General features: G+C 33.4%; 1 protein-coding gene across 34 annotated transcripts in view; it reads right to left on the bottom strand.

The window, feature by feature from the left end:
- Nucleotides 1–23,204, bottom strand: part of RIMS1 (regulating synaptic membrane exocytosis 1) — a 718,240-nt gene that overhangs the window by 289,204 nt on the left and 405,832 nt on the right. Inside the window, exon 1 of one of the 34 annotated variants that reach the window (XM_051997260.1) lies at nucleotides 5,668–6,072. The exons of the other annotated variants lie outside the window; for them this stretch is intronic. Coding sequence (XP_051853220.1) covers nucleotides 5,668–5,722 — 55 coding nt within the window. The 5' untranslated portion in view covers nucleotides 5,723–6,072. Of the gene's footprint in view, nucleotides 1–5,667; nucleotides 6,073–23,204 lie in introns of those variants that run through there. 34 annotated transcript variants of the gene reach the window in all.

Below are 23,204 nucleotides of genomic sequence, written 5' to 3'. Positions count from 1 at the left end.
AGTCAAATTAATAATAGTATGAACCTATTAAGAGTTATGAAGATCAAACAAGATGGAATATATATAATGTTTGCAAATTTTGAAGCACTATATAAAAACTAGTTATTAGTATATAAGAGGTTGTAGGGTGGATGGAAGCTGGATGGACAACAAATATAAGTGGCAGAAGATCTCTACAAATTTTTAAAACAAATTTTTTTATCATCAGCGCAAATTGAATCATCACATTTGAACTCTAACAACAAAATCTTGCACGTGTTTTTTAGGAAAGTAGAAATGATATTAACAATGGATAAAAACCAAAGAAACAAACAAAAAACTAGATAAGATGAAATACATAGAGGCATATAGATGCTGACTCTGACATGATTTTGACAGCATTGAAGAACCAACAGTGATGTGAAAAATATAAAATCACAATATCACCTTCATCCAAAAGTGGCAATCTAGAAACCATTAACAACTACTTAACCATAACAAACAACATAAACATTATGAGAATAAATTATATGTGTAAGAGGCTATTCGAAAGAACAAGCAAGCTTTGATAGGTAACACTCTATGGTTGTATATTTTTCATCATTTTGCTAAATGTCATAGAACAGAGAGGTCAAATACATGGCCTACAGACCACACATAGCCCACAATACTCCACAGTATGACCTGAACTAGACTAAAATTTAATTGAGAAAATTTGGCAAAATGAATAAAAATACAATACATGGAAAATATTAATATGTAATCTAAGTCAATGTAAGGCAGGCAGGGATCCTTATGCACAATTTAGTGATTGCTATTTCTATTAGAGTTCGACAACACTGATGAAGAGATTTCTCTTTCCTTATTGTTTGTGAGCATAAAAATCATTTTATTTAGGAGAGCAAAAAACAATCTTAGAGGTTCTTCTTCAATATATTTTTCATGCATATATAAAAATAATGCCAAATGCATTGGCATAATAGTGATAATCTAATTCAACCATCCTTTGAGATCAATCAAAGCTCAAAACAGACACTTCATACTGGTGCAAGTTTTCATTTTCTCTTGCCTTGACTATTGCTTTCTGGTTGGTTTCCCCTTTTTGTCTTTCCCAACTTCAATCAATATTTTCTAACAAACCAAAATGCTTTAGCTTCTTAAAACAAAGTTTACTCTATTAATTAATAAATTCCAATGTCTCCTTCTTACCCCTGGGATTATACATAGAATACTCTTTTTTTCTGATTCTTAAAACTCAAATGCAGATTTTATTAGTCCCTTTTAAAGTTTATTTTATTAACTTTAGTTCATCATCTTAGCTTATCAAGATCTTTTTGAATAATGAACTGCTTGTTTGGGTTATGTGTCCTCTAAAGTGTGCTATCTACAAATTTGATAAATATAGCATCTACACATTCACTTTAATTATTAATGATAATATTGAACAGCATAAATTCAAAGGGATATATCATTATAGGTTTCCCTACCAGTTGACATTGAGGCATTAATCACTCACTAATTTTGCTACTTTATCATTCCTTTACGTATATTACTGCCTTCTACTATAACCTACCTTAGCTTGATTTTAACCTTTCCCTGTTGTTTTTCACCAGGTTTCTTTCTTTCTTTGTTTCTTTCTTTCTTTCTTTTCTTTTCTTTTCTTTTTTTTTTTTATTGCTGAGACAATTGGGATTAAGTGACTTGCCCAGGGTCACACAGCCAGGAAATGTTAAGTGTCTAAAGCTGGAAATGAACTCAGGTCTTCCTGACTTCAGGGCTGGTGTTCTATCTATACCAGGTTCCTTTTTAAACTGCATTGGTAAATCAAAATAACATATCAGAGAATTGAGAGTTATGCCTTTTTTATACATAGTAAATGCTCAAAAAACATTTGTTGGTGATTTAAATTTTTGAGATTAGGGAAGTTAACTTCAGAAAATATACTTTCATATGGTAATAGTTCTAATTGAGACAGAAACTTGCAAAAGCCAATCAAGCAAAAATATATTATAATTATAAAGTTATTGTTTTGTTTTTATTTACTTGAGTCAGCTTGGTTTATACGCTAAAAAGAGAATTTTGTTGAAAACTGACTGCAGTATTCAAATGAAAAACTCAGGATAGGTGAGTGATTATACTAAATTTATACTTTCTTAGAAAATAGAAAAATGGTGCTGTGAGTTTGAATACTACAAACAATGATTGCTACAAAGTTAATAATTTCTCATTATAAAAGACATTAAAGCTTTGGAAACTTCTGAAATGTACAACTGATATTAAAGTCTTCTCATTCTGTTGGTCATAAGCTATTGACTATTGTAAATACTTTATTTTAATATATATATTTTTTTTAAAATCAAGACTTAAAATAAATTTGAAATTCATCAAAGTGCCTCTTATCTACAGGATATATCTATTTCTCAGATATTCATCACACTATAATCTAAAACATAATCTATCATGGTACAATTGGATGAAATTTTCAATTCCATAATTCAATTTAGCATTTATTATGCATTAATTATATACCAGATATAGAGAGACATAAATATAAATGATAACATGGATACTTGCCCTCAGAAAACTTACATTCTCCTTAGGAAGTAAGGAGCATGTATAAGAATAATCAAAATAAAAGGTAAAATATGGTGGGGATAATGGAAAAATCTAGATAAAGTGCACTAGAAACTCTTCAGAGTGTGAAGAGAACATCTTTCACTAGGAAGCTGTGAGGAAAAAAGGAAGAAAAGGAATAGGATTAAGCTTCACAGAGACTATAACATGTGGGTAGAGTCATAAAGACAGAACACAATTCTGGAAACTGGAAATATTAAGAGTATACCATTCTAACATGGAGGACTGCCTATGTGAATGCCTAGAGAAAGAAGACAACTTTTCAACTATGGCGAACAACTAATTCAAGTTTGGATAAAATTCAGAGTGCATGAAATGAACTGATGTGACATAACATTTTTAACAAAATGACCAGCTTATCCTCTATCTCATTTCAATCACTCTTTATAATGAGTCAAAAGGAGGGGGAGGGAGATTTGAATCAACCAGATAGAAGTGAAGTTTGCCTTGATGAATTAGACTACCCACAACATGAAAATGCTCTTCTTTGGAGGTGATTGTACAGATACTATCTCTCTCACTCCCTATATCATCTATGATAGAAAGACATAAATATGAACACATATACCAATGTGCATATATAGTGTATATACAGATACACATATATGTGTATTTAAAATTGAGCAATAATTAATCAATTTTAAACTTATTTTATCAGCACATTGTTCTTGAGAACTATTTTCTCTTCTCTAACTTCATAAAATGAAGTCAAATGTCCCTAAATTTTTCTGAACCTAGAAAAGTAGCAAAGGCTTTTTCTTTTTTGAACCAAAATATTTGCTTCTGTTTTTTAAAATACTAAGAATTTGGCTGAAGAAACAACTAAGTAAAGAGGTACCACTGATATGGGTTGAATCAATTTCTGTTTCTTCCCCCAAATCCATTATTCCTCTCTTTTAGAGTGTTCTCCTGGGGAACATTGCATAAACAATAGCATTTAAAAGTTTTAAAAATTCATGCAACTAATCAAATTGAAAAGGTTTGCAATGTTCTTGCAATTTAATGGCATCACATAGTCTTTGTGGATCTCAAAGGTTGGAAGCAGCCGTAAAGGGAAGTTCAAATAATATACTACATAAGGCACTGCATCATAAAATTACCAACAATTATAACTATTCGTAGCATAGTTATAAAACTATGGAACTATTGGTCAAAATTTACATATGAAAATCTATCTGATTATCGTCATACCTACCATATGGTTGTGTTCACATATCAGAATATAAGCCATTATTCATAGGGAAGAATAATATATATTATCTCATTCTCAATCATCCCAAAACAAAACTATCATACATTCTCTCATTCTGGCTTTAGTTTTCCAAAATTCAAGAAGATCAACTTAAGTCAGTGGAGGAGAAGCAATGGAAATGAGTACAATTTTACTAATCTTTATCAACACTCATTCATTAGTTTTGTGCAGTTTCATACAAGAGCCCCTAAAAATTCCTGCTATCTCATTGAGATATAGATTTGATTGATTTAGTCAAATTAATCCTGATAAGCTTCTTAAAAGAAAATGTTTGTAGTTTATTGCTAAACCACAATCTTAGGGCAAGTATCTAAACAATCTGATTAATTCCTTTGGGGGGTTATTATTACTACTGCTCTTTCTCAAACTGTCTCTAGTCTTTTATGTATCTTCAGGTTCCATTTAGAATATTGTACATTGAAAATAATGCTATAAGCTGTCTTAGGGCACTTTTTTGCAGTATCTGTTGTACTTGGGAACTCAGAGAACTCATGTATCTGCCAGGACCTTCAGGAATATGTCCTGTGGCCTTCTTTTTGCATCCATTGACCAATTCATCTGCAGCACATCCCATGATGCCATCTCTCCACTCCCATCAGTGCAGTAAAGTTTCATGGTGTCCTCAAGACATAGTCACATTTTAAAAAATAAATTATTTGGCTTCACAGTCATGACTTGTTAGCTTTGTTCAAAGAGTCATTCCCTAGATGGGGTACTTAGTGGTAAAGAAATAAGGGTCAACTGTATACTTTTTCAATTAAAAAAGAAAAAAAAACTTGAAAGGACTTCCATACTTGTAAACAACAGTAAATTTTTCTATACAAATATTTCCTTGGAAAATATATTTTATTTATTCACTATTAAATTGCTCTATAAACAAAGTTGAAAGAATTATTCACATTTTGTAGGGAAGAAAATAAGATCAAATGAGGTTTTATCATGCACCCAAGACTTAACAGAAAAGGTAAAATGTCTTTCATATTTTTATCTCTCTGTATTTGTCTGTTCTTTCTCTATTTTTCTGTGTCTCTGTCTATCTGTCTGTCTCTCCTCTTCTTTCCTCAATCTTCCATCTCCTCATTTTCTCTTTACCTCTCTATCAGGACAGTTATTTCTGTGGATGAGACAACTCCAGTCATAAGTAGGATAGGCATTTATATGGAAGAACTCTAAAATTAGGCTATTTTAGTTAAGAGATGCAAGGCCTCTGCAGCCTTTGTTTAAATAGTTCAGAAAGAGGAATGTTTTCCCAAATCAGAGCCTCTACAAAAGATGTGACTTTCTATTTTGAGATACAAATTCTGAAAGATGTTAGAGAAAAATTCAGTGTCTACTGACTATCTTTAGGTAAACAGACAAGCATATTAACATAGACTTTCGGAATTATTTCTACATTCTTTGTCTATCAGGAGAATATGAATATATAAGGTCTAAAATAATAGCAACATAGATTTAAATCTAATTCATTTTTTAAGTGTATATTGTTCAATCTGAAAAGATATAAATCTATATTGGAATCGTTTTAGACTTTCTTTTATATCTATACTTGTTATTACATGCATTCAAATATCCCATATTTTATCAAAATAACACAATTTTGTAAAATGACAACACATTTATTAAATTACAGGTTTAAAAAGAAAAGAAAGAAAAATTATCCTTTTTCTCTTTTCATAATAGAAATTTAATTCTATAGGGAAGTTCAGCATTTCATTGCCATAAACTCTCTAGAAATCAGCTAAAATTATATATTCATCTCATTTTATATTTAACTATAATGTCAATATGACAGTTTGGTTTACCTGCTCCTGCATGCAGTGTTTGAAGGAGGAGAAACTGCAGAAAGCCGGCAAACATACCAGAAGCATTAGAGTGGTGAAATGAAGGATGCTGGCATCAAGATGTTCCTTCCCAGATTCCAGCCAGCAAAAGTAGCAAACTCACAATACAATCAAAAGATCCCTCGGAATGCCAAGGAGATTGAAGAGAAAAATCCCCGTGGTCCTCGTGCGTTCTAAATTCCTCCCCCCCCCCAAGTCTGCAGTGTCCAATATTATACAACGGTGACACCAAACAGGGCCAGAAATGCTGCTCTCATCAAAACAAATCTCTGCAGTGCCCTGCTCTCATTGATTACTGCATTAATCTATAGTGCTCAGTGCTATGCTAAATAGATTGTTCCTCCAAACATTAATCGTTTGAGAAGTCCAGCACTAACAAAGTCCCAAACAGAAATGCATAGAGAGGCTCAGCAGACAATGGGAAATATATGCTGTAGTCCCTTAAAATTGACACAGAAGAAAAGCAGGAAGTGCACACACACACACACACACACACACACACACACACACAAGCTCTGGAAACTACGCATTATTCATTTTCAGTGGTATTTCCCAGACTGATTTATCGGTGGACTAAAATAAAGTCAATTAAACCTCACATTTACAGGAGAACAAGGAAAAGCTTACCTTAGATGATTGAGTCCCATTACTTGATCCCTTGGCTGATTTCAGTGAATCCTATTTAACCAAGGGTTGTTCTTTCTGCTGCTCTCAGATCAGAAGGCTCTCTCCTTACCTAATGGCAACAACTGCCACCAAAGCAAACAGCAGGCACTAACTGAGTGCCCACAGAGAATTGCTAGATTCTGTAGCAATATTCCTTTTCAGCTCCAGAACTATCAGCTGACTAAAGCACATTCAGGCTTTGAGTTGTGGTGGCAGCTCATCTCAAGAAGACAATGAGACTGAGCCAGGACTTGGCCAAAAGGAAAAAAAAAAAGTTGAAAAATATCTAAGATATTGGATTTTGCTACTTTCATAAATACACCTTTGGGGAGAAGGAGGTCATTAAGAAAAAAAGGATAGGAAAATGGGACTTTTCATGATTTGACAAATGGCTTTCCCTCTTAATATACATCTAATTTTGCAATATGAAGAGAGAGAGAGAGAGAGAGAGAGAGAGAGAGAGAGAGAGAGAGAGAGAGAGAGAGAGAGAGAGAGAGAGAGAGAGAGAGAGAGAGAGAGAGAGAAGAGAGAGAGAATGAGAAAGAGAATACTTGCACAGATGATAGTTTATTCATTTAAAGAGCAAATTCATTATACTCAGTCTATTTTCCCTTTCACAAATAACAAAAAGATATTATGTCCCCACTTAAAGTAATAGAATATTAGACTTGGGAGGGACCTTAATATTTCAAATAGTCCTATCTGCCCCAGGCAGCTGCCATGAACCCAGATCTAGATGCTACCAGGGATCATAGAGGCAATCTAGTTCAACTTTTTCATTTTAAAGATAAGGAAACTAATATCATGGAAGGTAAGATGACTTGTCCAAGGTCACACAAATGGTACAATAGTTCTGAGAGGTGAACATTTAGCTTTTTGAATATTACTAATGACAGGGAATTCACTATGTTAGGGGATAGCGCATTCCAATTTTGGAATGATTTATGTGAATTCTTCCTAGTTTTGAATCAAATCTGCCCAACTTCAGTCATACAGAATAAATTCAATATAATGTCCATGTTATAACTTTAATTTAAATTTGAAAATTGCAAGTCTATACTACTTAATTATATTTTACACAAATCTACACAAATTTCTTCCATAAAATCTTAAATTACTCATGTGTCACTCCCTTGCTCAATAAACTCTTTTAACAAAAGAAAAGAAAAGAAAAGAAAAGAAAAGAAAAGAAAAGAAAAGAAAAGAAAAGAAAAGAAAAGAAAAGAAAAGAAAAGAAAAGAAAGAAGGAAGGAAGGAAGGAAGGAAGGAAGGAAGGAAGGAAGGAAGGAAGGAAGGAAGGAAGGAAGGAAGGAAGGAAGGAAGGAAAGAAAAAAGAAAAGAAAGAAAAAAAGGAAGGAGGGAGGGAGGAAAGCAGAAAGGAAGGAAGGAAAGAAGGAAGGAAGGAAGGAAAGAAGGAAGAAAGGAAGGAAGGAAGGAAGAAAGGAAGGAAGGAAGGAAGGAAGGAAGGAAGGAAGGAAGAAGGAAGGAAGGAAGGAAGGAAGAAAGGAAGGAAGGAAAGAAGGAAGAAAGGAAGGAAGGAAAGAAGGAAGAAAGAAAGAAGGAAGGAAGGAAGGAAGGAAGGAAGGAAGGAAGGAAGGAAGGAAGGAAGGAAGGAAGGAAGGAAGGAAAGAAGGAAGGAAAGTTTTTGGGAGAGCATTCAAAGTCCTTCACAATTTTACTCCAATCTTCATTTCCAGCTTATTGTGTATTGCCCCCTTTATTCACTTTACAATCCAGACAAGTTGACCTCCTTGCCTTCATCTTCTAACTCTATGTTTTTGACAAAGGCTCTCCTCCATACTTGGCATATATTCCCTCCTTAATGTTGCCTAAAATCCTTAGTTTACTTCAAAGCTTAGCTCAAACATTACTTACTACATGAAGTCATTCCTGACACTGCCATATGCTAGTCCCCCTGAAATCAGTTTATGTATGCTTACCTAGGCTTTAAATACTTGTCTAAAATATACTTATACGTGTATATTTTGTCTCTTCCTATAGAATATAAACTCTTTAAGGAAAGAAAACTTCACTTTTCATTGTTTAGCACAGTGCTTAGTCAATAGTAGAGCTTTTAAAAATGTTTATTAATTCAGCAATTAATACAATATCTCTAAGTTCCTTCACCATTATTATTATTATTATTGATTTATGAACCATTTTATCAGTGACCTTTTGAAGATGTGATGATTATCTTGTGATGTATGTTCATGACCTTTACTAGTGGGGAAGCTAAAGTAAGTGGATCCCTAAAACTCAAAGGTCTGCAGACATAGGGTATTACCCTATGCCTAGCACCAATATGGTGAGTTCCCAAGATAGGGAGTAAGGGGCATCAGACTGTCTAGGAAAGGGAAAATTGGCTCACGTCATAACTAACACAAGCAATCTGCTATATTTTTGTAATCTGGGCTGAAAAAAAAGAAAAGAAAAAATTTTAAAGGAAATGAAAGAAAAGAAAGAGAAGGAAAGGAAAAAGAAAGAGAAAGAAAGGAAAAGTGAAGGGAAGGAAAGGAAAAGGGAGGGTAAGGAAAAGAAAAGAAAAAGAAAGAGAAAGAAATGGAAAGGGAAGGGAAATGAGATAAGGAAAGGTGAGGGGGAAAAAAGAAGGGGAGAATAGAGAATATGATGACTATAACCAAACATAGCAACATAAACATAGAAAAGAAAAAAGCCAGATAATTTTCTGGGTTTTTTTTTTTTTTACAAATATAGGTTTTTTTTTTTTCTAAACAAGAAAAAAAGGAAATATGATACTTAAAATTGAATATAGTTTGATCAATATTTTTAGTTATTTCCAGTTACATGTAAATCTTCAAAACCCCTTTCGGGATTTCCTTGGCAAAGATAATGGAGTAATTTGTCATATCCTTCTCCAGCTCATTTTTACAGATGAGGAAACTGAGACAAAGAGGGAAGGGTATATAACCAATAAATATCTGAAGCTGTATTTGAACTAGTCTTCCTGACTCCAAACCAGGTGATCTATGCATCTAGCTGCATGAGTACAATGGAGCTGTTATTTCCCTTAATTATTAACTTTTGTTATTAATACGAGTATTAATACTTTGATTATGATATTTACTGTTGAATTATTCTTTAGTGAATATGTCACATTAATAATTTATAATGAGCATGTGGTCAATTAAACTCCCTCATTTTTAATGATAATTTCCTGAAAGTTATTTCTCTGCCATTTAAAAGTCATGCAGTTGATGTTTTAATCTAAAGGCATGATTTTATATTTACTTGAATACTCAAATGGATCTGTGATTTCAAAGAGGTGATGATTCTCTCCAATGATGCAAATCATAAATCAGCTATGCTGATTCATCCTACATAATGCCTGTCAACAACCTCCCATAAGCACATCAGACAGAGTCCTTTCAATCTTGGGGATCTTCTCCACTGTCTCTAAACGTTTCAAGGATACTCTTATAAGATATGCCTTATCTTTCAGTTATGTCACATTCTTGTCATGCAACTAGCCTATTTTTCTCATAAAACTTTTAATCATATTAAATTCCATCACAATAAATTAGGTCTATGATTTAGTGCTATGGAGATTATTCTTATTCTGAACTTGGAGTCAGCAAGACCTGAACTCAAATCCTGCCTTAAATACTCACTAGCTGTGTCTTCCATGTCACTTAACCTCTGTCTGGCTCAACTTCGCCAACTGGAAAAACAGAGACAATGATAGCACCTATCTCACAGGATTGTTGTGAGGGTCAAATGAGACAATATTTGTAAGACATTTACCATGTTACTTGGTACATAATAGGTGTTTAATAAATCTTTGTTTCCATACTTCTTGATATTTAAGATATTAGTTAATTCTTTAAACTAAAATTTGATTAGGATTCTCTGGAAGTATTTTTCCTAATCATTGGTAAAAATACTTTAGAGAAAGGACTATAGCAAACCGTGATAGATACCCCCTCTTGGTTCACAATGAACCACTAATTAGCATTCTATCATTCACTGAATTTTCTACAAAAGTTCACTACCATTTATCATAATGCATTACTTAGAATCAGCTATGTTAATATATCAGTTAACTTCAAATGTATATTTTAAGTGCTTTTGATATCATCTATATATTATATGCAAAGGAAAATACTGCTTTCCCTGTAGTAGAAAACTTACAGATATTTTTCTAACAATGAAAAGTCAAAATGATTACAAAATAAAAATTCAGAAGTCTTCCAATACTTTTTCAGTAAAGCCAGTTGCACTTAAAGTGGTGGGGACTATCTGAAAGCAAACTCTATGAAAAAATCAAAAAAGAAAAACTGGCCAACCTGACAGGCCTTAGGCTATCTTAGGCTTGGTAAATCAAATCTTTGATTTTAAGCATCATTGAAATTGAATGATTTGACAAGTTTTTTCTACTGATTCTATTTGAATGTATTGTCTTTCTCTTAAGTTCTTGTGTTAAGTGATTTACTTATAATTAAAACTGACCAAAAAGACCTAAGAGGTATCAACCTCTTGGTGTTTTCAAATGATAGATTGAAACATTTAACAACCAGATTTCAGGGAGGGTCAACAGGAAATAATAGCAAGACATACAATTTAATTTACTCTGAACTATTAACATTTTCACCACCACTTTCATGTTAAGACAATCAAAAAACAATAAATTAAACCCTATTTATAATTTTCCCATTCCCCACATTTTCACACTGAAAATTTGAAAACTGATTCCTATAAGTCAATTTGAGCTGATTGGTAGCATATCCTTGTTTGGGGGAGAGGGAAGGAAGTACAGGAAAGCAATAATTCCCCCCCCCTCACTTTCTAATTATATGTAATGATAGTTTTCAATATTCATTTTTGTAAGATTACAAGTTCCATATTTTTCCCTCCCTCCCTTACCTCCCCAGTCCTCAAGAGAACAACCAATCTATACCAGTGAAACATTTCCAAATTAGTCATATTGGGCCTGTGATACTTCTGCTAACCTGATATGCATTTCCTATGAACATCCCTGCCTCATATTTTCCTCATTTGTTTTGGTCTATCATTTGTCTTAATCCTTATTTCAAAAATTTTTTAAATTTAAAATTCTTTAAAAGATACTTTTTATTCATTGCTATTGATACACTATCTACCTCCCAGGTCGTTTTGAGGATCAAATAAGATAATACATCTCTAAGGTATTTTTCAAACTTTAAAGTACTATATAAATGCTTAACTATGGGTATTAGATTATTAGTCCTGGATTTAGGAGGACTTGAGATCAAAACCAGCCTCAAACATTTACTAACTGTTTGATATCAGGCAAATGGTTTTACCTCTCTCTGCTTCCATTTCCTCAACTGTAAAATACAGATAACAGCAGCTATTTCCTAGGGTTATTCTAACAGTCTATGAGATACATACTTATATAGCACTTTGTAAATCTTAAACCGCAATGCTAATTCTAGTTCTCATCCTAATTATTATTATTTTACTGCTAATGTAAGTAATTTTTTATGAACTCCTTAAATGTTCATCAATGAGTGTAAAAAGATCATTTTGGTGACTGATATGAAGGAGACTTGAAGGTCATCTACTCTAATCTCATTTTACAAAAGAGGAAACTGAGCCCAAGAGATTTTAATTCAAGTTGTTGGAATTCAATCCAACACTTCGCACTCTTTTTATTCCCAGGCATCTTCCTGGCATATAGTAGGCACTTAATATTCTAGTTAACTAACAACAGATTAAGTAAATGGGTCTCTGAAATGGGATAGGAATATCCAAAAAACATAATCAAGGATTTTGAAAGTATAATGTTGATCTTGTTCCAGACCACATAACACTTCTTTCTCTTACTTTTGGTAGGTAAGATAGTACTAACTGCTGTCACTAGTGCCATTTATACAATGTCAAGACAAAGTATAATGAAATGGTAAGATTAATACAAATGATGTTCCCCAAACCGGATTTCAATCATACTCCCATCATTATCCTTTTTGATTCCATTTTTTAATTCCTAAAATTTAAGTATTAACTTGCTGCTTTGCATCTCTAAAGCTACAGTCCTATGATCCTGTGACTAACCTCTATCTGTTGTTTCTGACTGCATTGTTCCATAAACTTAACTCAGGGTCAACTTAACACATATGTCTAACACTTAACCATCCTTTGTTGTTATCATATCTATCACCCTTGAGAAATGAAATTTACAACTTGTAAATGCATTTTATATCTTTACCATTTCAATCCATTGCCTATTGCGTTTCTTTGGGAGGAGATACATCACACCAAAAATATCAATCGAAGGCATCCATGACATCATAGGGTTGGAAAGCACCCCAGAAGCCACTGGGTTCAATCTGTATCTGAACAAAAATCTCCTCTGTTATATCTTTGAGAAGTGGTCATCTAAGCCAGTGGTTCTCGAAGTATGGTCCAGAGATTCCTGGGGGTGGGGGGGTGTCCCTAAAACCCTTTCACAAGTTAAAAAATAGTTTTATTTCTAATGTGGTAAATATCTATAAATATGATCCACATAAACAAAAACTCTTTAGATAAGATTCTCAATAATTTTAATAGTATAAAGGGATACTAAGAACAAAAGTCTGAGAATTATCAATCTAGGCTCCATTGGAGACCACTAATAAGCTCAGCTCAGCTAATGCTTCATATGAATTTATCTAAATAGTACAATGGATAAAATACATTTGCCAAAGCATCTGATTCTATTTTTACATTTACAGTTACATTTACATTTACAGTTAGATAGTTATAGTAATTAAGGAGTTCTTTCTTAGAATATACCTCTCTTTAACCTCTTTAAAATCTATTATTCCTAGGTCTGTCCTCCAGAGCCAATTAACAAATTTGAGAATATTTCATAACTGTTTTTTTAACTTTCTCCCATTCCTACTTAAAAATCTAGAGATGGTTATGATGACACTATCATGAATTTAAATACTTTGGAGGGAAGTAGGGTAGTTACTATAACTGTCTTTCATTTACTTGGGGGCATTGTTTTACCAATAGAAAATGAACATATGTAAGATTAAAGCTTTACATTATTGTAGGTAGTATATAATATAATAATATATTTTATTACAACTATTATTACAGTTATTGTTGGGGTTCTTGCTGCTATCATTGCTATGGCAGCATAGTGGCTAGAGTGCTGTCTGAAAGATAGTATTTTCAATCTGTCACAGATGATTATTGGCTATGAGATCCTAGGACAGTCATTTAATAACTCTTAGTCTCTTTTAAGTTTCCAAATCTATAAAATGGGAATGATGGTAACATTTATTTTTAGAGAAGTTCAAATTAATGAATCATCAAATGAAGATCAAATAAGAAATTTAAATAATGAAATAATAAATGCAAAGTTCTTTGCAAACCTTAAAGTGATATATAAAGGTTATGTGTCATTATAATTGTTAATGTTTACATAAGTAAAGTTTGACTGTGTGCAAATGTACAGGCACAATTTCTGCTTGTACAGAACCCAAATTCCCAGTGCAGTATATTTTATTTGAGTAGGCAAAGCAAGCATTATGCTCTATATTTGATTTCCTATTAAAAAGTTCTTTTCCATAAGGTAATCAAACCCATTTGCCATCTATATTCTATTTGGTCAGCATGAGGCAGTCACATGAGACTTATGATGCCTAGCCAATTCACAGTAATGTTAATGTTTTTTTATACATTATCTGAGAGCATCAACTATCTATAACAATTAGAGATTATAACTGTGATTTCATTTACACAGATGGGATAAGTCATGGGATCTGCCCAGGGCCACATATCTAGTAGGTATCACTTACGAGATTTGAATCTACATCTTCCTGGACCTGTGGCCAGATTTCTATCCATTACCACTACATTGCTTTCAATTTTTTTCAACTTTTATAAAAAGAAAGATCATATTGAAAATCCTTAGTCCTATAGAGTTGTTTTCTGCACCTAACAGTCACATTTTAAGAGACAGATGATAGAGAGTATGGTGAATTCTAAGAAAGTAAAACTCTGCTTTGAGGAGAGCAAAGATAAATAAATAAATACAATTATGGAAAGTCTACTACATAGAAAATAGGCTGGGGAACCAGGTACACTGTGAAACAAACATTGTAACCCTCTAGAAAGAGAATAGAATGAATTAGGATGTCCCATCCTTTATCTCCACCTCACTTCATTGCTTACCGGCACATGTCAGTCTTGTCTCAGCTCCTTGATCTTCTGGACCAACAGCCCATATTCCTCGCCACCCTTCTGAAGAGATAGACATTCCAGGGGCACACATTTACAAGTCAAAATAGAGTCAGTTTTGCAAGGAAATCCCTAGGTTAAGAAATAGTATTCTTGCTCTTTTAGCCACTCTCAGTGGCTCAAGATTTTATTAAGGAAATGGATATAAGAGATGTTCCATCTATCATTTTACTAATATTATTAAGGGAGGAGGGAGAAAAACAAAAACAGTGGGCCAGAAAAAGCAAAGAATGAAAACTGAAAAATAATATTAGCATGGCAGGAGAATATCTCTCTTGTGTGTGCCTGACTCAGGTCATTGCCGGCACTGGAATGTTATTTGAAGTATGGCTTAGATAAACTAATGTGTACCATTGTAGGTGGGCCTGGTGCTATGGAAATTGGTTGATTTTACTGAGAAGCAGCATATTGGGATCTCAGTTGGTTCTTAGCCAGATCCACAGGAGTCAGGAAATAATCCCTCTGCCAGATGACGTTCTTCTCCTAGCCTTTCCCTCTGTTTACCTATTTCCCCCTCCCAAATTGCTCTAACTAGTGGCCTTTCCCCTGCTGTGAGTTTATTTGTAGAAAGAACTAAATAAAGGAATCTCATGACAATAAAATGGCCATTAGCCCCTAAAATGAGTTCTCTAAGTATACCTTTTTCCCCTCTTTTCACTGTGAGATTACAGACAATTAAGCAAAGCTTTTAGGTAGGTTGCTTATTCTTGCTTTACTTTCCTTGTATAAACAAGAATCTTTTCTACATATAACTGGTATTTTCCTGATTGTAGTAGATATATGTCATTCATTCATTCACTTAAAGAACATTTATTTAATAGCTTCAAAGTGTCAGGTTAACACAGCTAGGTGGCACAATGGATCCAGTACCCAGCTTGAACTTAGACTTCCTGAATTCAAATATGGCCTCAGACTCTTACCAGCTATGGGATGCTCAGCAAATTTTAAAATCTCTATTTGTCTTAGTTTCCTCATATGTAAAATGAGCTAGAGAAAGAAATGGCAAATGAATCCAATATCCCAAAAGAATAACAAGTGCAAAGTAATGGTGGGTTCATCTACCTTGGAAACAAATTTTCAGTAACCCATAAGTAGATGTTAAAGAGGTAGTATTCCTGACTATGCCTTTATTTATCTGGTTAGAAGACTTTATGACATTTTATTAAACACATCCTTCTTAAGAGAGCAGTAAGGTTGCTTAGTGTATAGAAACCTGTCTTGACATTAGGAAACCCTAGGTTCAAAGATTGGGTTTCATACTGGCTATATGATTCTGGGAAAGTCAGTCTCTTAGTGTTTTGTGTCCCTCAAAAACTATAATTATAGAAACATATTAGAAATGGAGATCAGTAGAAGAAATTTTTATAAAACTTGTTCTCTAATCTGATGAAATCATAAGTCCAGACCTAGAAAACAAAATACAGCACTCTTACACATTCTTCTGAAACTTGCTGGACCTAGTGTCAGGAAGATTTGAATTCAAATTCTGCCTCAGACACTCTAGCCGTGTAACTCTGAGCAAATCACTTGGCTTCTGTCTGCCTCAGTTTCTTCAAGTTAGTAAAATGGGGATTATAATGTATCATATTATAATATTTGCAAATTTGTAAAGAATTTAACTTACATAGTAGATCTTGATTAATGTTTACTCTCTTCCCTGTCGCTTCATATAGTCCTAGCATTGGTAATGATGATGTGTCATAGGGATATGATAATTCCTATATTTTAAAACATTTTCACTTACATTGCTAATAATAACTAATGCCATAGCACACTGGAGTTGGCAAAGCACTGGACATATTTTTTCTGATTTGATTGTCTTAATCTATATTTTGCCACTGGACCCAAATGGCTCTGAAGGGGCCTTGCACAGCCCTTCCTTACTTAAATCCAATTCACTTGCATATCATATATCACCTCCCTGATGCCAGGGTCCTCTTCAAGAAAAAAAGACAACAGCAGCAACAACAACAATTTTTGCAATAATCTATTGAAGTAGTTGCTATTAACATTCCCATTTTACTTATGAGAAAACGAAGGCTAAAAGACTTGTGCAGAATCATCTAGTAAATATTTGAGGCAAAAATTTGAACTCAAATAATCCTGATACCAAAATTTAATTTTCTAACCACTAATCCAACAAGTTGTCTTGATTTTCACAATTATGCTAAGTGACAATAAATCAGACAGTACAGTTCCTTTTTTGTAGACAAGAATACTAGAGATACAATGATTTTCAATGACATACCCAAGACCACAAATTAACTTAAACTAGAAAAGATCTCCATTTCTTTTTAATCTTCTCATTATAACTACACCATCATCTTTAAATGAATAACTAACTGAGCTTATCCAGAGAGCTTACCCTAATTAGTTTTCAATGGGAGGATACTTTTCAAATACAGGAGCAACCTTTTTTTTTTTTTCTTTTCTTCTCTAGGCTTCTAGTAAAAGCTTATTCAAAATGAAATTGATTATAGAAGCTCAAACTCAATCCAAGTTCATGTTTGATTAATATTTAGTTTTTACATTACCATTGTCTGTCTAACTGCTAAGGAGATATAAAGGATCATCTGTCACCAAGAAATGAAGGCCTATTCTATACATGCCATTTCTTGACTTTTATTTACCAAGTTTTTTTTTTTTTCAAAGCTCAATGACTATCTGCGCTCCATAACTCCTTTATGTCACATCTCTGAAATGCTTTAAAAGACACCTATATCAATACAGAAAGAACAAAGTGTTCATATTAACAGACACATTAAATCCTTTAAAATAATGAGACTGATAAGATAGAAAATTACTGAGCAGACAGAAAGCTGTATGTGGCTACAGATTGAAGTCTGAACCAATGGAAATGACACCTTGCTACTTGGCTGATCTGCATTTTTAGTTCTGTTCTGATTAATATGTCATCATTTAAAAAGGCTCAATGCTAAAAAGAATGAATCCTGTTCTTGCAATTTGCAAGTGTAGATTCTCTAGATAAACCAGAATTCTTTAATCTCATAAAGGGGACAACTTTGAGCTTTAAAAAAGAAAAAAAAAAGAAATAGCAGATGTGAAATAGGATAACTAAGACGATAAGGCTCCATTCACATGCTTTCCAAAAATTCTGGTCCATGTGATTTAATCTAGTTCACATTTACCTTCCCCTCCTTTTATCTTTGCATTTGCCCAAGTAAACAGGATATTTATAAACCTATGACCTCCTATAATATATTTCCTTTTAATTACTTTCTATTATTGCTTTTGTGTTTCTTTAGTTATTATAATTAAATTTATTCACCTTAAAGAAAGAAAACATGCCTTTTTTCTTGAAGTCTAATAGATATAGCATTATGTGAGAAATGCTTACTAAGTCAAAAGTATCTGCATCATGGCAATGACGAAGGAAAAAAGAGAATGAAACTTTTTCTTTAATTTGTTTTTACATTTTACATGACTGTTCACTTGCCTTTAATTCTGGGTACCAATGTACCCATAACCCGTGAAAAGGAGCAGAATGCCAAGCTTCATCTTGGAGACGCAGAGTGACTACTCAAACCCAAAGTTTCTCCTCTGTCCAGTTCTTATGCCAATGGGCACTGTGCCCTGAGACCTGGCTGGAAATGCAGTAGCAATGACTTTGCCTTCCTCACATCTGCTGCCACACTGTACTAGCCCTGCTTCTTCTCTCCTGACCTTGAAAAGGAAATGACCCAGTAGGAATGATAACTGTATTTTGATAAAAATTTACCATCAAAAATGTCCATTATAGACATTATTTTATTCTGGATTCATAGCAGTTAATGCAAAATAGAGCCAATATCGAGCTTCCTGCTTTATAGATAAGGAAAAAAAATTGATAAAGTGAAATATCCAAAGTACCAAATTCAGAAAGATAAATGGGATAAAGACCTAAGTCTTCTAATTCAAGAAACTAGTTTCTAATGATTCTTGCTTCAATTGTCTTGCAATTATTTTCTATAAATATTTATTTTGTATTTGGGGAGCTCCTAAAGTCAGAAAGATTACTTTTCCTAAGTTCAAATCAAGTCTCAGACATTTACTTAGTTGTAAGATCAGGGGTAAGTCACTTAACCCTCTTTGCTTCAGTTTTTGATTTGTAAAATGAGGTGGAGGAGAAAATAGCAAACCATTTCAGTATATTTTTCAAGAAAAATGCAAAAAATAATCATGAAGAGTAGGGCACAATAACAACAGCAATGGCAACAACAAAAAACCTAAGCAATAAGTACTTTGAATTTATTTTATAATGATAGAATAGTAACAGCTAGAATGTAAACATCTTGAAGATTTTCAAAGCATTTTTCAAACATTTCCTCATTTAATCCTTAGAAAAAACCTGGGTGAGTGCTATTATTCTCGTTTTACAAATGAGGAAACTGAGTCAGAATTAACTTGTCCAGGATCATGGAAGTAATAATCATCTAAGGTAAGATGTGAACTCAGATCTTAAGGCCAATACTTTGTTTACTATGCCAACAAGCAAAATTTTAAATGTAGGTGTTGTTTCTAATAAAATAACTTTTTTAATCTTATTTTTAAATTAAAGCTTTTTATTTTTATAATATGTTCATGGATAATAATTCAACTTTAACCCTTGCAAAATCAATTTTCCCTCATTTTTTTCTCCATCCCCTCCCCTAGATGGCAAATAATCCAATATATGCATACATATTTATACAATCATCTTGTTGCACAAGAAAAATCAAATCAAAAAGGAAAAAAATTAGAAAAAAATAAAGTCCAAGTAAATAACAAAAAAAAAAAAAAGAGTGAAAATGCTATATTGTGATCTGCGCCCAGTTTCCACAGTCCTCTCTCTGGATGTAGATGGCTCATTACATCAAAAGATCATTGGAACTAGCCTGAATCATCTTATTGTTGAAAAGAGTCACATCCATCAGAAATTGATCATTGTATAATCTTGTTGGTGCCATATATGATGATCTTCTGGTTCTGCTCATTTTGTTTAGCATCAGTTCACGTAAGTCTCTCCAGGCCCCTCTGAAATCATATTGCTGATCATTTCTTATAGAACAATAATATCCCATAACATTCATATGCCATAACTTATTCAGCCATTCTCCAAATGATGGGCATCCACTTAGTGTCCAGTTTCTTGCCACTACAAAAAGAGCTGCCACAAACATTTTTGCACATGTGGGTCCCTTTCCCTCCTTTAGGATCTCTTTGGGATATAAGCCCAGCTGGATCAAAGGATATGCACATTTTGATAGTCCTTTGGGCATAGTTCCAAATTGCTCTCCAGAATGGTTGGATCAGTTCACAACTTCACCAACAATATATTAGTGTCTCAAGATAAAAATAACTTCTTAAGGCTCCTTAAGGGAAGAGATTATTTTAATTGTTTGCAGTGCATAGGACAATGCCTATCACATAGCAGGTACTTAATAAACTTGATTGATTGATTGGCTGATATTATCCATAGGTCTACTCCATTTGTATTATGCTTACACTGCTTTAACATGAGTGAGCAAAAATGAAATTATAATCTTTAGTTTGTGTCATTCACTTATTATTTTGTACCTTCTCTATGGAGAGATAGACAGATTGTATGGATGACCTTAACTATAAGGTGGCAACTCTATTAAACAATACTAAAGGGAGATAAACCCATGCCCATAAGAAACTTACATTCAACTGAGGGGAAAAGTAGAGAACAATCAATTTGGAATCAGAAAAAATGAGTCCTCCTCATGAGTCACTCAGTGACTATGTATTGATCATTGCTCTGGTTTTTTGATGTATATAATGAGGATATTGGATTAGCTTATTCCTATGATCCTACTTACTATATCTCAGCCCCCATTGGAATGAATTCTATATAAATATATGGAGAGAATTTCCTCAAAATATCCAATTTGGTTCACTTACACTAAAATGAGGTAAGGCCAAGGTTCAAGTAAGAATTATCCATAAGGAAATATTAATTGAAAGTGATTATTAATCAGGGCAGAAGTTAGATAAACACTTAAAACAGAACTTGGAAATTTTGTTTTGAATGTAACTGGGGAAAGTATTAAATAAATACAATTTAGAAAAAGAAAAAATCCAGAAGCCAGAAAGAGGACTGTGGGGACTGAATATGGATCACAACATAGTATTTTCCCCTTTGTTGTTCTTGTTTGCTTCATTTTATTTCTTTCTCACTTTTTTTTCCCTTTTTGATCTGGTTTTTCTTGCACAGCATGATAAATGTAGAAATATGTTTAGAAGAAATACACGTTTAACGTATATTGGATTATTCACTGTCTACGGGAGGGCTTAGAGGGAAGGGAGAGAAAAATTTGGAACAAAAGGATTTGCAAGGATGAATGTTGAAAACTATCTTTGCATGCAGTTTGAAAATAAAAAGCTATTATTAAAAAAAAAAAGAAATATGCAGGCCAATTAGACAGACATCATGGAGGTGTGCATAAACAAAACAAAACAAAACAAACAAAAAAAAATGAACACTAAATAACAACAACAACAACAACCCCACAGCTTTGGAGTTTTGTATGCTAATAGTGCAACCAGAATATATGGAAACTGAAAATTTCTAGATGGCGCTATCAGATATGAACTGAAGTGCGTCAAGAGCAGGAAAGGTTTCAGCTGTCAACTAACCCTAGGAGGAACACTTTTAAATGTCTGGAGGAAGAATCAAACAGCTGAGTGGGAGATTAGAGGAGGATAGCAAACAAGAAGCATTATTATCAATGCTACATTTTACTGTTAGACCCATGGTTTGGGGGATGAAAGATATTAATTTGAAACCCCTCTATCTTTATGTATCTTGTCTGTACATTCTTATTTACATGTAAACTTAGGGCCAATGATGATTTTTCCTTCCTTTGTTTATCCCTAGCATTTAATACAGTACCCCAACCATAGTAGGAGCTTAACAAAGGTTTGTTGATTGATTGTATTCATTTGTCTTTGTATCCCCAATGCCCACCATGGTGTCTAGTATATATCAAGTACTTGGTAAGTGCTTCTGGATCTGAATTTCACTCATGATGACTTCTAGGTTTTCAACTCCATGGATTTCTCCTGCACTACTTCCTATCTATTACTCCACATTCAATATAACATTTTATGGTGAATATAAAACTATTCTAAGCAGAAATTACAAATCTTAATGAAAACCGTTTTCTTCTGCATGATATTGATGAGGAATTTCTGATTCACGTTACCATAACATCAGAATGTCTGAAGGCACTGAGCAAAATTCTGCAAGGGACACATTGATCAAAGATTCCCATTATTATGACCCAAATGTTAGAATCCTAGTGTTAACTCAATGGAATTGATACAATGCTTATTGGTTCACACATTAGAGCAAATCCTTGCAAGGTATTAAGTCACCAAAATTGATAGAAACAATGCTTAAGTTAACACCTTTGAGAGTTCACATTAGCTCACACATTAGTTCACATGTTTGGGAGATTTCAGGGTTCAGTATGAGATATCCAAATTCACACTTCCCATAATCCCACTCTCAGAGGAGGAGTCAACCTTCGGGTTTACACCTTTAAGAGATCATATATAAGAAACTCTTAGAGCTTCACTCAGTCAGTTAGTCAGAGGAGGAGATTGAGTCGGAGTTGAGCTAGAGGCAGAAACTGGAAGAGCCAAAAGACAAGCTGCAAGAGCTCTTGGAACCAAGGAGGGAGAGAGGCCTCTAAGAAAGCTTTTGGGCCCAAGGAAAGAAAGACTTGGAAGGAGAAAATAAACGTTTGAATTTTATCAGCTGGCTGCATTTGGGGTGATTATTGCTCTGAACTGAAACTAAAACTGCCTCCAGAAAACCTCCCCAAGAAACCTGCTTCCCAGAGAGAACAATCATATATTAACTCAAAAGAAGAGAACACCACACCCAAACATGATAGGTTTCCATATATCACAGAATCCCAGAATTTTAGAATGCAGGAGACCTTGTTGACCATCTAATGCAACCTATATCTGAATAAATCTCTCTGAAATATATATGACAAATCATTCTCTCATTTAAAGACCTCCTTTGAGGTGCTATAGGAGAATATTGGAGCCAGCTCCTTCTATTTTTTCAGAGCTAATTGCTAAATTTTTCAGTGTCAGCATTTATACCTCAGAAATTGATGTTATAAATCAGGGCTTGATTTATTTTGTTTTATTGATTATCTGGACTTAAGAATATGTTCATGATTCAGATTAAATTTAAAAATTATGTACATGTTTTGAGTATTATAATGAATTGTATATCTCTTGAAAGACTGAGCCAAAAATATTGTATATTAAATAATAATAGTGAATATGGAATAATTTGTGTCACTAACTCTAAGAACTCTGTGTGTGTCAATGGATCTTGTGGCTTATCATAGCAAATGATAGAGGTGATCACTGGCTACAAATTTCTCCTCCTAAAGCTTTGTGGCATGCAACTATAAAATAAAATAAGCATACAATGTAAAAATTGTTCAAATGTGATAATAAAGGAAAGCTGCTTGATTCTGATTTGGGGAATTTAAAAAATATAGTCATGATAACATCATTAAACTATTTTTAAAAACACTGATTATGATCTCCATGAAAGGAAAAAATGAAGCACA

This window comes from Antechinus flavipes, chromosome 4 (assembly GCF_016432865.1).
Source record: "Antechinus flavipes isolate AdamAnt ecotype Samford, QLD, Australia chromosome 4, AdamAnt_v2, whole genome shotgun sequence".
NCBI classification, from domain to species: domain Eukaryota; kingdom Metazoa; phylum Chordata; class Mammalia; order Dasyuromorphia; family Dasyuridae; genus Antechinus; species Antechinus flavipes.
This window is presented reverse-complemented; position numbering and strand designations above follow the sequence as displayed.